At 39.2% G+C, this 14,155-nt stretch overlaps 1 protein-coding gene across 1 annotated transcript; it reads right to left on the bottom strand.

The window, feature by feature from the left end:
• Positions 1 to 5,368: 5,368 nt before the first annotated feature.
• On the bottom strand, positions 5,369 to 6,397 carry LOC125231317. The gene has a single exon (XM_048136758.1). The coding sequence runs from the start codon at positions 6,395 to 6,397 to the stop codon at positions 5,369 to 5,371; it is 1,029 nt and encodes a 342-aa protein (XP_047992715.1).
• Between the last annotated feature and the right edge of the window lie 7,758 nt (positions 6,398 to 14,155).

A 14,155-nucleotide genomic window follows, 5' to 3' on the forward strand; every position in this document is an offset into this window, starting at 1 on the left:
TATTTACACGGAAGCGACTATCTTTTGTTCGTTTTTATAGCCGATAGCTGATAGTTTACTCGCTTTTGGTGGGACCAGTGCCATGCGCGGATCCAGGGGGGGGGGTCATGGGGGTCATGACCCCCCCTGGAGCCTAGGCTGGCCATACAAATTGACCGGGGGGGGGCTGGGCCTTTACCACGTGACCCCCCCCTGGACACGAAGCTGGATCCGCGCTTGACCAGTGCCTAACACAATTTGGTCTGTCTAGTCTTCTAAAAGTCCATTTGTCTTCTTAGGTATATAGTGTAAGTAGATTACATACCTAGGCCAGTAAAGTAAGAAATGTTTCAGATCACATAACATAACATAACATACAATCACGCCTGTATCCCATGAAGGGGTAGGCAGAGCATATGAAACTACTCAAGTTTCAATGCCACTCTTGGCAAATAAGGGGTTGACAGAAAACAAAACTGTGACATTACATGTACAGATGTGTGTGTGTGTGTTTCAGATCATGTAATTGTAGGCCGATGCCAGGACATGTTTTCGGACCTCGGCTCCCGAGGTCCGAACATGTCCTGTCATGAGGATTTTCTTTTTTGGTGAAAATTTGTTTTGAATTTATTTATTATTTATTTATTTAATCTTTATTGCACAAAAGAAAAATCTTGCAGTATAAAAAGGCGGACTTAATGCTTTAAGGCATTCTCTACCAGTCAACCTCAAGGCTAAGCAGAGAGACTGTGAGCGGTGCTACAATTTCAACAGCAAAATCAAAACAAAGAAAATAAAAAAAAGCATACTAAATAAACTAAACATAAGTACACATATAATTTACAAATTTCAGGAATTTCAGGTGAAACTAACTTTTACTCGGTTTTTACTAGATTATAATGTATTTTAGCAATCTGAATACCGCTCTTGCATTACAAAATAACTTAGCCATCTTGAGAGTCAAGTCACGAGCTCCAAGGGTCCAGGGGGACGCATCAAAAACTCTCTGTTTTGTCTCCTGGCGACGATGTGACGATATGCGAATTATATACAGGGTGGAATTTTTTATCTTTTGGAATTGCGGATTTTTTAAGAATAAGAAAGAAAGTAAAGGTCAAAATTATTAAATATAAAATAAATAAATATTGTGGGGACACCTAAATCAACCTAGCCCCAGACTAAGCAAAGCTTGTACTATGGGTGCCAGGCGACGATATACATTATACTTATATGTATACATAGAATTGATAGAATGGATGTTTTCTATGTACTTTGGAACAAATATCCGTGTTCATCACACAAATAAATGCCCTTATCGGAATTTGAACTCAGGGCCATAGGCTTAGCAGGGCCACTACACACTAGGCCAGACGGGTCGCCAAAAATTCACCTACATTATGATAAATTTGTTTCTCTAGTCAGACTGCTGTACATAATTTACTACAGTTAGTTCGTAGTAGACAAGAATTCATTGTTTGAGTCTGTACATTATAGTACGTCACGTGAAAGGTCAACGACCCTCTGGTACATATTATACATATGTATATACATATACTAATATGTAGGTATGTGATATTATATTGTCTTCGGTTACCGCTATAGTTACTCATGAAATAAAACTATGGAAACGGATTAAATCGCGTATAATGAATTTACAATTCATTCCGACGTTTCGAACACTTATTTTGCATGTAACCAGGCGTGAACGATCTTTAATCTCTAGTCAAAATCATAACAAGTTCACTTAATGCGAATCAGCCTCACCTGCACTAAATGCAAACAACAAAGTGATACAGCGAGAAAATCTCTCATTCTCCATATACTACGAACACGCGATAAGCTACGCGGATCGCTACGAAAGCTGGATTTCCCGCGTAGCAGTCTACGGCGTAGCGCTTGCATTTTCTGTGAAATAGCTATTTCGACAGGTAAAAATGTAGCGCGAATGTATGTCGACACAACGTTATGTTATTTTCCACTGCAATGAATCGAGGTTAGGTATTGGTCGATGCACGTAAAAACCAGAAAACGTAACCGGTATTTTAAAAAATCCCCGTAACAGACCAATATCTTGGATATTGTAGGTAGATTTTTTTTATACAGAACTGAGTTATGTATTTACGTAACAACAACTACTTATTTTATTTTATTTTTTTTTTATTTTATTTTTTTATTAGGGTTCACCAACAGTGGCAACAATAACTTAATATAAAGAAACAAAAATTTTACAGCTTAATTGTGATTGCGCCACCAATTACAGGTGAACACAGCATGCATTAAAAAATCTACTCTATAAACATTTTAATATGAGCTTAGAAATCTATACTAAAACTATAATCTATTTACAAAGTGATAAGTCAAATGGTAAGTATATATAAACTAAAACTAAAATCTAATATTTACAAAGTGGTAAGTCGAGAGTCAAGAGAAGCACTTCAATCGGGGACTGAAATAAGTTTCTTCCTAAAACTATACAAGCTGTCATGGTATATATCCAGCTGTTCATTGTGCTTGCTAAGTGTATTGTACAGGCGTGACATGCGAGGCACCGGTGAGTGAGAGCCAAGTTTGGTGCGACTGAAGCGTGTGCTGAATAGAGGGCAGGGGTAGCGAGGTGTGCGGGTTGGTACTCTAAGCGCAAACATACTTAACAGAGTGGGACAGTCTACTTCGTTATGAATTATTTTAAATAAGAATGTCATGTCAAGCACATCCCTCCTTTGTTCTAATGATAACATGTGGAACCGCTTAAGTCTATCTTTATAAGGTGTTAACTTTGACATTCTACATCGATATGCCAGGTGTTTAGTAAAACGTTTCTGCACGCGTTCGATTCTGTTGACATGGATCTTGTAAACAGGTGTCCAGACAACACAACCGTATTCCAGCTTACTTCTAACGAATGAGTTAAACAACGTTATCAGAGTTGAGTTGTTTTTAAATTCCTTCCCCGCTCTGAGTACAAATCCCAGCGCCCTAAATGATGCGTCAATCATGGTGTCTGTATGTTTATGAAACCGCAGTCTGCTGTCCAAAATAACGCCGAGATCCCTAATCTCAGTCACTTCCTGCACATGTTCGTTCAAGATTTTATAGTTTGTTCGCATCTCATTTCGTTTTCTGTGGAATTTAATGTGATAACATTTAGTAGGATTTAAATGCATTTTGTTGGTCGCACACCACTTCACCAAAGACGCTACATCGTCCTGCAGCTTATCAGCATCATCGGGGCCTCTAATGATTCTCGTGAGTTTTAAGTCATCGGCAAACAAGTATACATTAGAAGATTTAAACACGGATGTTACATCGTTGATGAAAATATTGAAAAATAGAGGTCCTAAGTTCGATCCTTGTGGTACTCCAGAAGACGCTATGAACTCATAAGACTGAGCGCCCTCGATAACCACAGTCGAAGGTCTGTCCTCAAGGTAAGATCGACACCAGTCATACAATGAGTTGCATATTCCAAAACGATGCAGCTTGTCCAACAGTATCTGATGATTGACCCTGTCGAATGCCTTCGAAAAATCCGTGTATACTGCATCAACTTGGTATCCCTTATCAACTGACTGAGTAACGTCTTCGATGAAGGTGCATAGGTTTGTGTTAGTTGACCTTTTTGGCATAAACCCATGTTGCAATGGTGATATATAGCTTTGAACATGATTAAAGATGTAAGGGTAAACTAACTGTTCAAAAACTTTAGCCGCTGTGCACAGAATAGAGATAGGTCGGTAGTTACAGACCAAACTGCGTTTCCCACTTTTGAATATAGGGACTATTCGAGCTTTTTTCCACTGCTCTGGAAATACCCCTGTTCTTAAAGACCAGTTGTATAAGATGGTCAGAGGCTCCGAAAGTGACTTAGCGCATTTTTTTAGAAATAGAGGCGGAATATTATCCGGTCCCGTACCTTTAGAAGTATCTAATTTTTTTAAACGAGCTTCAACTTCATCCCGCGTGAGTATTATGTCTGTTATTTCACTATCGGCAGTTAGTATGCTTGTGCGTAAGTCGTTACCGGGTTGTTCATGCTCATATACTGATGAAAAATGATCAGCAAATAAATTACAAATATCTCCGCGATTGTCTGCTTTTGTATCATTAAATTCCATTTTAGGAGGATACCTGGAACTATTACTACGCATTTTACTGATATGTGTCCAGAACATTTTTGGATTTTGATTTATTCTTCTTTCGATCTCTTTAATGTAAGTTTTGTAGCACTGCTTAATTAATTTTTCGCAGCTCTTTCGCAAGTATTCGAATTCAAGTTTGTCAAGTGGGTTCTTATATTTCTTAAACTTAGCATGGTACTTGTATTTTTGTTTGAGCATATGTTTTAAATTGGCGCTGTACCAAACAGGATAGGAATTATGCTTAAGTCTTTGTAATGGGATGTTTTCACAGATGATATTATGTACAACACTGTAAAACTTATCTACTGCCTCATCAGTATTGCTACAGGCTCTTAGTTCATCACCCCACACAATGTCGTTCAATGCCCCAAGTATTAAATCATAATCTGCCTTAAAATAGTTGCGCTTGTATTGAGGTTCAGTTTTAAGATATTCAAGAGAAGACAAGTCTATTTTGAAGTCTAAAGGGGGGTGGTAACTATCTACATTCTTGATTGGAGTGGTACTTTCGGAAACCTCGACAATGTCAGAGTCACATATGAGGAGATCAAGAATTCTGTCCTTTGAGTTGATGACGCCATTGTACTGCTTCATATTATATGAGGACATAAAGTCAACTAAGGTGCTCTTTATTATACAATTGCTATAATTATCGGGTATTTTACACAATTCTCCATCTGAGGCACTCCATACTATGCCACTCAGATTGAAGTCACCTGCAATAAAAGTATACGTGCTTGGTGTCTCTAGAGCTGCAGTGGCTTGGTCAATAAACCTATCTAAGCTATTTTTTGTAACCGGTGGGGGTAAATACACTGCGCATAATTTAAGAGTTTCAATTTTTTTGTTGTTTTTCAGTTCTACAGTGATCCACAAGTCCTCTCCATCGCTCTCCCATTCATGTACCCTTCTTGAGATCAATTTACTGGAAACCGCAACCAACACTCCTCCCCCCATTGATTTTGATTTACCAATTGATGCAGTTTCCCTGTCACGCCTATACACAATATAATCACTATTGAAAAGTTCAGAGTCAAATATACTTTCGTTAAGCCATGTTTCCAGTATTATGATGTCATAATTACAGTTCAGTGCCCATTGACGTGCCTCGGGGATACTTGATCTAAGGCCTCTGACATTTTGATAAAAGCAAGTCAAAACCATAGAAAAGGGAATACAAATAGACAAATTCAGTACTTAATTAATTAAATCGAACTAACTTAAGACTATATTACAAGACAGCAACGAGTCTATACAATCTTCTGCAGGTCTTCCAAGCTTTTAATGCAAATGTACTCCGATGTTTCCGTTTTTCGCAGGAAGACTCGTCCCTGCTGGGTCCACAAAAATTTGTACCCCTTGTCCCTTTTCACCTGTCTAGCTGCAGCTTGTATAGATTTATTCTTTGGTGAAAGATGTTCCGCAACATAGACAGGCTTCTTGTCACCACCTATGCCCAGGTGCCCAGTGTGAAGTTTCTCTTTGGGATTCGCCTTATTGAATTTGACCACTTGGGCTAAAAACTGATCTCTGATTCTCGGAGAGCCAAATTTGACAACTACTGATCTAGGTCGCGTGCTCTCTTGATTTTTCTTTGCAACTCTCGTACACAGATGTATGTCCTGGTCAGTAACTTCGCATGCTATTGTTCTGCCAATTTGTTTCACGACTGTGAGCAAGTTCTCGCTTCGGTGCTCCGGAATGCAGTGTAATTCAATGTTACTGGCCCTGTTGTGCTGTTCAGTGATGTCTAGCCTGGTCGTAAGGTCCGCAACGGTAGCTTTTAAATGGGCGTTTTCTTTAGTTAGATCGTCCACAGTTTTCTCTTGCCTTTCTTCAAGTGATTGTAGTCGGGACTCTGTAGCCGAGAGACGACCTGAAACTTCTTCTAGGCGTTCACAGTAGTTAGAAATGTTCGAGAATTTTTCTTTCAACTCCACCATGTCCTTGCGCAGTAGACGAAGCTCTGCGGCCAGGTCCGCTAGAGTAACTGTGACGGCAGGTTCCTTCTTCGGTGCTGATATTAATTTCTTGCGATGAGTTACGTTATCTGAGGCGTATGTGCGTACTGGGGTTTGGGAATTATCTCCCCCTCTCTTTGATTCCGCTCTGCAGTCTGGACAGGTCCAATTTATTTTTTGTTCTTCGGCGAGGGCAGTCGCGCTTATACATAAGTCGTGAAATATTTTGCCGCATGAAGTCGATACGCAGGCCGTGTAGTTATAGTCGGTTATATTTGCCGGGCAACCAGCGCATTTTGTATCTAGTACATTCGACATCATTAAAGAAAATATTTACAACTCGTCTAAATTGTATGCGTGATACTGAACGCACCCCGATTATTCATTAACTGATTCTGAACGCAACCTTTATTGTGGATCAAATTTCTGAACGAAGCTGTCACTTAATTTCCGGCCAATCAGTTTTTGTTTACGATCAGTCTGTGTCTGTCAATATGATGTGGATAACGGTGAAATGAAATTTAAGGTCCTGTTTTGCTTGATTTCCAAAAAGTGGTTCTCTAATTCAAAAAGTTAACGGTAAAAACTGATGATCTTACCAATTGTTTTGCTAAATTAAAGTGTCCTTGCACAATGTTTGAGGTTAGGAGTCCAACGTAAGTAACTTGAGGTCACTATATATTCACTATTGTATTGTTCCGTGCACTTATTCGTATTTTGTCGAAATTAAAATGTAAGAGCTTATCTTCGTAGTGTTTACCCGGCTGGTGTTGCCAGCCACTCGTAGTGTTTACCCGGCTGGTGTTGCCAGCCACTTATCACATTGACCTTCTAAAACCGGCCAAGAGCGTGTCGGGCCGCGCTCAGTGTAGGGTTCCGTAGTTTTTCGTATTTTGTTCAAAAACTTTAACCTATCAAGTTCAAAATAATTTTCCTAGAAAGTCTTTATAAAGTTCTACTTTTGTGATTTTTTTCATATTTTTTAAATTTTTTTTACTTTAGGAGCGATTATTTACGAAAATATGAGCATTATCAAAAAATGATTTTAGTAAACCCCTATCCTTTTTTAAATACCTATCCAACAATATATCACACTTTACGTGTAGGGGCACCCTAATGAAACATTTTTATCCACTTTTTTAATTTCAGCATTCTAGTCCTAACGGTCACTGAGGTTTTCCGCGGACGGACGGACAGACAGACATGACGAATAAGGGTTCCTAGTTGACTTCGGAACCCTAAAACACCAGTGAACAAAAAGAACGATAAAAATATCGGTATTTTAGAATGGAGAGACCTGTTCCCGATCCCTGGTAAAAACATGAAGTTATTTTTACTGTAGGTGCTGTGCTTACGGATCACAGATCAATACAACAAGATGGCCCTTACAGGGCGACTCGCGGTCACCAAGCATACGACAAATCAGGTTTATAAAAGTTTGAACGCGTGCGACACCGATCAGTAGCGCCCAAGTATACGACCCGCTAACAGTGTCCGTGTCCGCTCGGGAAAAAATCTTAAATAATCAATTTTGGTTGCAAACAATGGTCTCTTACAGCATAAAGTGGTGTGGCAAGTCTTCTAACACTTCTACATGTAAAAAAGATGGAACAACATTCCACAGTTAAGTCAAATTAATTATTTTGTTGAATATTGTTTATTGTCCGCGGAGTTCATTTATACTGGTCAATATGGTTGTGCTGAGCGGCGCCGAGGCGCGTCCATCCCTCTTTACCGAGTTAACAATGTGATATGCTATCCCTTTCACGTAAACGACTAGGCATGGGGCCATGTTAGTTTATGTCTGTTGCGGGAACTTCGTACTGCCGTTCGTACCATGTGCTACCATTTTATGAAATATAAATGAAAGCAGATTTGTAATAGTGAATAATTATCTAGAATCTGTAGAGTCTGTAGTGGTATTTAGTTCATTGATTAGTTTAGAATATTTAGTTGGTTATTTAACTTAGTAAACGTAAGTAAAAATGCACAGTTTAGTTATTAGTTACTAGAATGATTTTTATTGAGATGCTATCACAATTATCATCCTCCTTGCGTTATCCCGGCATCGGCATTCGCCACGGCTCATGGGAGCCTGGGGTCCGCTTTGGAAACTACTACCAAGATTTGGCGTAGGCACTAGTTTTATGAAAGCGACTGCCATCTGACCTTCCAACCCGAAGGGTAACTAGGGGTAATTTAATTATAATATTATAATTTGTTGCAAAACAAATTCACCACAGTACTGGTACCGGTACCATTGTCTATCTATAATAGACATGTCCCATTCCCATCCCTACTGCTAATCATAAAGGCGCGCCATTATTTGAAACGACCAATGGCAGCACCGTGCGCGCCCGCCTCACCCCGCAAGGATTGGTGATTTGCGTCTCGAACAATATCGCTTGCATTTGGCTTCTAGTGGGGTGTTCTGTGTTACGGATTCATATTTTTGATGTGTAATTAACAATAATAACCAACTTTGACTAACTTGTACCTACTCGTAGACACATCCATCTCATTACTTATACATCGTGTTTTTTTGTTTACCGTTAAATTCGACATGTCGTTAGGTTCATTATCAGGAACCATTCTGTATATCACTTTTAGTTAAATTCGCAATAAAATAATTTACATCGTTTTCATACATAATAAATGAGTTTATTAGTGTGAGAGACCCTTAAGAATTACATTCAAGTTGGTGTCAAGTGATTGACAACACATGTCAGAACAAATAACATTAGGAATTGGTAAAGACTGTCACACACGTGTTCAGTAATTATCTTAATTTTTTTAATAACTCGTTACCCGTAAAAGTTAAGACGCTTGTTTCTTAGAGAAATTAATTGTATCTGATCTAAAGAACCTCCCCTTAAAGTTAACGGAATTCAATAAAAACAGGGTGTACTTGGGTACCAATTTTTTCCAACTAAAATAATCGTGTCTGGTAGGTATCATTTTTTTTATACCACGTCGGTGGCAAACAGGTATACGGTCCGCCTGATGGAAAGCGGTCACCGTGACCTATGGACGCCTGCAACTCCTATACCTCGGCAGGCAGGGAGCTAATTCCACAGCCGAGCCGGAGCGTCCGCGGGAGGAAATTCCTCTGAAACCGCACGGCATGCGACCATTTAGGTTGCAAGGTGTGTGGATGAGCGTCCTGTCGATGGCGAGCGGTGCGATGATGAAAAGTGGACGTTGGCATCATGTCAATTAGTCATTAATTAATTTTGTATGATAGTTCAGACATGTGATCAGACGTTTGTATTTATCATGATCAAAGAGGATCGAGTGTTATAGAGAATTACTGATGTCAAAGTAAAATGTGTAATCACAGTGCATAGACTGCCATCTATCGACACAGGCTTAAAACTTTTGAACCTCCGTTTTGACATTTTGGCCCATATTCTTAGCTTGATATGTGTTGCCTGTGTGGTGACGGGTTAAGAATTTCACCACCCCCTTTCTTCTCGTGGGTGTCGTAGAAGGCGACTGTGGGATATGGGTTAAATTGTGGCGTAGGCGAGAGGCTGGCAACCTGTCACTGCAATGTCAGTTTCGTTTTCTTTCAACCCCTTATTTGCCAAGAGTGGCACTGAAGCTTTAGTAGTTTCATGTGCTCTGCCTACCCCTTTATGGGATACAGGCGTGATTGTATGTTGTTGTATGTTGTTGATATGTGTTAAAATGTCAAATATTAATATTAGCGCCATCTAGCCGAGCGTACTCCAAAGGTGTATCGCCATCTAGCTCACCGTACCCTTTTCTGTATGGTTTTGAGGTAGGTTTTTTTCTTAGACTTTATCGGTCTATATGGAGTTATATAAGTCTTTGGTCATGATAGTTCAGTGTGAGTAACTCAGTACGTCTTGTACTGGGACTGACAGAAATAGCATGACGCGTTCGTACGTTTGCGTAAAAATACGAGAAAAGCTTTTTTCACTGCATCTGTAGGTTTTTCGAGATAAATCTTGAACAGTAACTGGCTTGAATTAATTCACCAACCAGGTCAAACACAAACTTGCTGTCGATAAGATCGTCCGATAATCCAATGTTAAATTTTCAACAGAGTCCAGTCCAGTTTGAGTTAGACTTGGACTTACGAAACGTCGGAACTAAGAACTGGACTTGGTGTTATTCATAAAGCTACGTTCATTTCTACCTGCAGGGCTAGCACATGATTGCCGCGGGAGTATGTCGCCGCGAGATAGACTACCCGTCCTGATGTCATTTATACAGTTAGAAGAAGACGTGTCATCTATCTCGCGGCGACATACTCTCACGGCCATCATGTGCTAGGCCTACTGGTGATGCAATATTAAGCGTTAAAAAGCTACAAACACTATATTTAGTCGCGTCGCTTAACTTCAAACGGGTAAATCCATTCTGCTACAAAGTAAAAAGTTTATTATCTGTGTTGAAAGAAACATTGCTCTATCGAGGAAATAGTCGAGAGCGTTTATATGGAGAATTGACCCCTCCCGCGTCGTCTTAAATCATAAGATTTAATTCCAGATTTGTCATCGCAAACTACTCGCTACACGTAGGGTCGGTTGCGCCAAACCGGGACTGAATTTAGCGTACGCAATTTTTTTTGTATGGGTACCATACAAGAGCATTTCTTTTTTTTGCCAATAAAAAAAAATTGATTGTTTTAGGGAATTTTAGGTCAATTGTACTCAGAATCACGAGTACTTTCAATCTCACTGGGAGACAAAAAGTGTCCCAGATTTTCCATACACTTTTGTTACTTTCCTCTTTTGTTACCCCATACAACATGTACGGAAAATGGTAACAAAATAAGAAAAAATCGTATGGGACAATTTTTTTAACTACTAGGATTGAAAAAGCTAGTGATTCTGAGTAGAAATAGCATATGTATTTTTTTTTTTCAAAAATATCACACTTCATAAAAGTGAAAAAAAAAAGAAATGCTCACAACGTACGTTACGTGACGTCGATGTATCTGTTAACTGTGATTGATGCAACTGGCCCTTACTTTTTAACTTCTGTTAAGCAGAAACATCTGCAATCGATGTCACTAGTTCCAATACTCTGGTTGCCGTTTAAGATGTTTGGGTGAATCAACTTTTCTTTGCCAGGAAAATTTCGCATACTTCGACTACATGTGGTCAGAAAATTTAATTGGGATTTAGTCTAATTAATGTATAATTATTATATTAAAGACAAATATAATAGCTACGCAATACAACATGTAATTATAGGATTTCCTATTTTATAACTTTGTTTCGAGCAGTGACCCAGTGGACATAGCTGTCCCTCACTTTTGTATGAAAAAAGTGTCTCTTCCACTGGGTCACATATTGTTTTAATTAAAAATGAACCGTTTTTAAATTTTTCCGTAATTGGTATACGTGAAATAAGGATCTTTATTCACGATGGTAAGGTTAAAAATCACAAAAGTAGACCTAATAATAAGTAAGGGTAATTCTTGCAAAAAGCAAGAAAAAGTTGATTCACCCGTTTAATACTCTTACGGTAGATGTCGCTGCCATTGACCTAAGTGGTAGAAAATTTAGTTGCCTTGGTTGAAGTCTCGGTGGCTCAGTTAGCAGAGCGCTGGAGTATCGACCCAGAGGCCGTGACGTGAGTTCAAGACTCATCCAAGGCAGACATTTTCCACTTTTAAAATTATTCTAAGCCTAGTGGCCCTTAGTTCAGTCACCGGCAAAAATATGTGATGATTTATACCTTGTCACATTAACGTCGTGTTGTCACATGTCATACGAAGTTGTCAATCGATTAAAAGCGACAAGGTACAGAAATCATCACTTATTTATGTCGGTGACTGTTCTAAGCCGTTTATGTATGGGTTAGGTATCTGTTTTAAGAAAATTTGGTTAAACAGTAGACTTATAACCTAACCACAAAATTAACATTTTGAAAAAAACCCCGACATAGTGGACCGATTTTCATGAAACATGGCTAAGAACACTCCTGACTAACTCAGCTTTCAAACAAATAAAACTAAATCTAAATCGGTTCACCTGTTCGGGAGCTACGATGCCACAGACAGACACACACACAAACAGACAGACAGACACGTCAAACTTATAACACCCCTTCGTTTTTGCGTCGGGGGTTAATAAACCAAAAGTCGGGATGGCACGTTTCGTGAATTCCGCTCAAGTTGACTATCAGCACCTGTCGCCGACTGGTGCCCTAATTTAATTTACGGTTACCGAAGTTGTGACACTAACGGTTCGTTAATGACTTTGTTATTCGCCCGAGTTGGAGCACGAAACAATTTGTATTGTGACTTTTGTTATAAATAAATAATATAAGTTTTGTCGTATTTTTTTGTTGTTTTGGTAGAAGTTTTTGTCAGCAATTGTAGTTTTAAGCCCAGTTGCATCAACCACATTTGACAGACACATCATCGTCACGCAGCAGACGTCTATGCAACTTCCCATACAATAAAATTTAACGAACGCTTTAACGGTGACAGACGGTTTGATGCAACCGGCACTTAATCCATTTACTGCGACAAGACTGCAGGCAATGCAGGCATCCAAAGCTCAAGACAGGACGTGTGTCGTGTGGTGACGGGTTATGAATTTCACCACCCCCTTTCCTGTCGTTGGTGTCGTTGGTGTCGTAGAAGTCGACTGTGGGATGTGGGTTTAATTGTGATGAAGGCGATGGAATAGCAATCTGTCACTGCAATATCATCATTTCGTTTTCTTTTAACTTTTTTTTTATACTACGTCGGTGGCAAACAAGCATACGGTCCGCCTGATGTAAAGCGGTCACCGTAACCTATGGACGCCTGCAACTCAAACAATATCACATGCGCGTTGCCACCCCATTAGAAACTTGTACACTCCCTTTTGCTGTGTTAAGTATACAGCAAAAAGGAGTGTACAAGTTCTAAGGAGGGTTCGGGTTGCCAACGACGCAAAGGAACAATAGACGATAGACGGAACAAGTTAGTTCCGTAAGTCCTCCCGTCATCAGCACACCACACCCTCGTTGAGCTCTGGCAGCCTTACTCACCGGCAGGAACACAACACTATGAGTAGGGTCTAGTGCTATTTAGCTGCGGTCTTCTGTATTTACTACCCCAAGTTAGGCTCTGCTTTAGATTCGAGCGAGACGATATCCGCTGTGATGTGCCCTACCACACAAAGCGGAATATCATTCGCTATGCCCTATCTCCTACAAATTTATCTAAATATATAAAAGAAGATTTATTTATTTATACATATGTTGATGCTGAAGGCATCGGTTCAAGTTCGCATTGAAAATGATTCGACAAATACCTAAAAAATGTTAGTGGTTATGAGTAACGCGTCCATAATAACAATGTGCCATAGATAAGACTATCGGCCCGGTTAATCCAGGATTTAATTGGCAAAACCCGTACATTACTGTACTGACTATTAATTAACGCGTATGGTCATACGCCGCGCATTAACTACAATCATTTATGTTTTTTTTTACAGGTACCGCTTACGGAAGTCCAGAGTTATCAACCCATTGGCAAGTTTTCAGTGAACTCAATCTTGTAGCAGAAGAGAGAAAGCCACAAACATAAGTTCTTAAGACGATACAGGAGGGGTCAATTCTCCATACAAACGCTCTCGACTATTTCCTCCCTTGTTTTTGAAGATAGAGCAATGATTTTTTCAACACAGATTATTATTATTTTTATCTGTGTCGAACTGTTTTGATTTTTTTCATATTTTTATTTTTAAAGTCGCTGGAGCCCATCAAAAATTTCGAAAAACGACGTTATTGATTATGGCGCAAAAAAAGGCGTGGTATTCAAAATTGGTAACAATTAGCCAAAAAAACTAAACGGTCCGACACAGATCATTTTATTGTTATTCAAATTTCGTTACAATTGATTAAATTTTGAAGGAGGAAACAGTCGAGAGCGGAACCTCGTTTTTAAAGATTTTTTCGCAATATATTTTAACTGAATTGTTCTAAATGGACATTTTTTTTCGATAAATCTAGTTAATAACACTAGTATATTCAACTGCAATTTCGAAATAAAAAGGGGGGCTCCTTTCCATTTTAGCATTTTCGCTCCTGTAGCGTCTTAAA

This window comes from Leguminivora glycinivorella, chromosome 11, assembly GCF_023078275.1.
Source record: "Leguminivora glycinivorella isolate SPB_JAAS2020 chromosome 11, LegGlyc_1.1, whole genome shotgun sequence".
Classification (NCBI taxonomy): domain Eukaryota; kingdom Metazoa; phylum Arthropoda; class Insecta; order Lepidoptera; family Tortricidae; genus Leguminivora; species Leguminivora glycinivorella.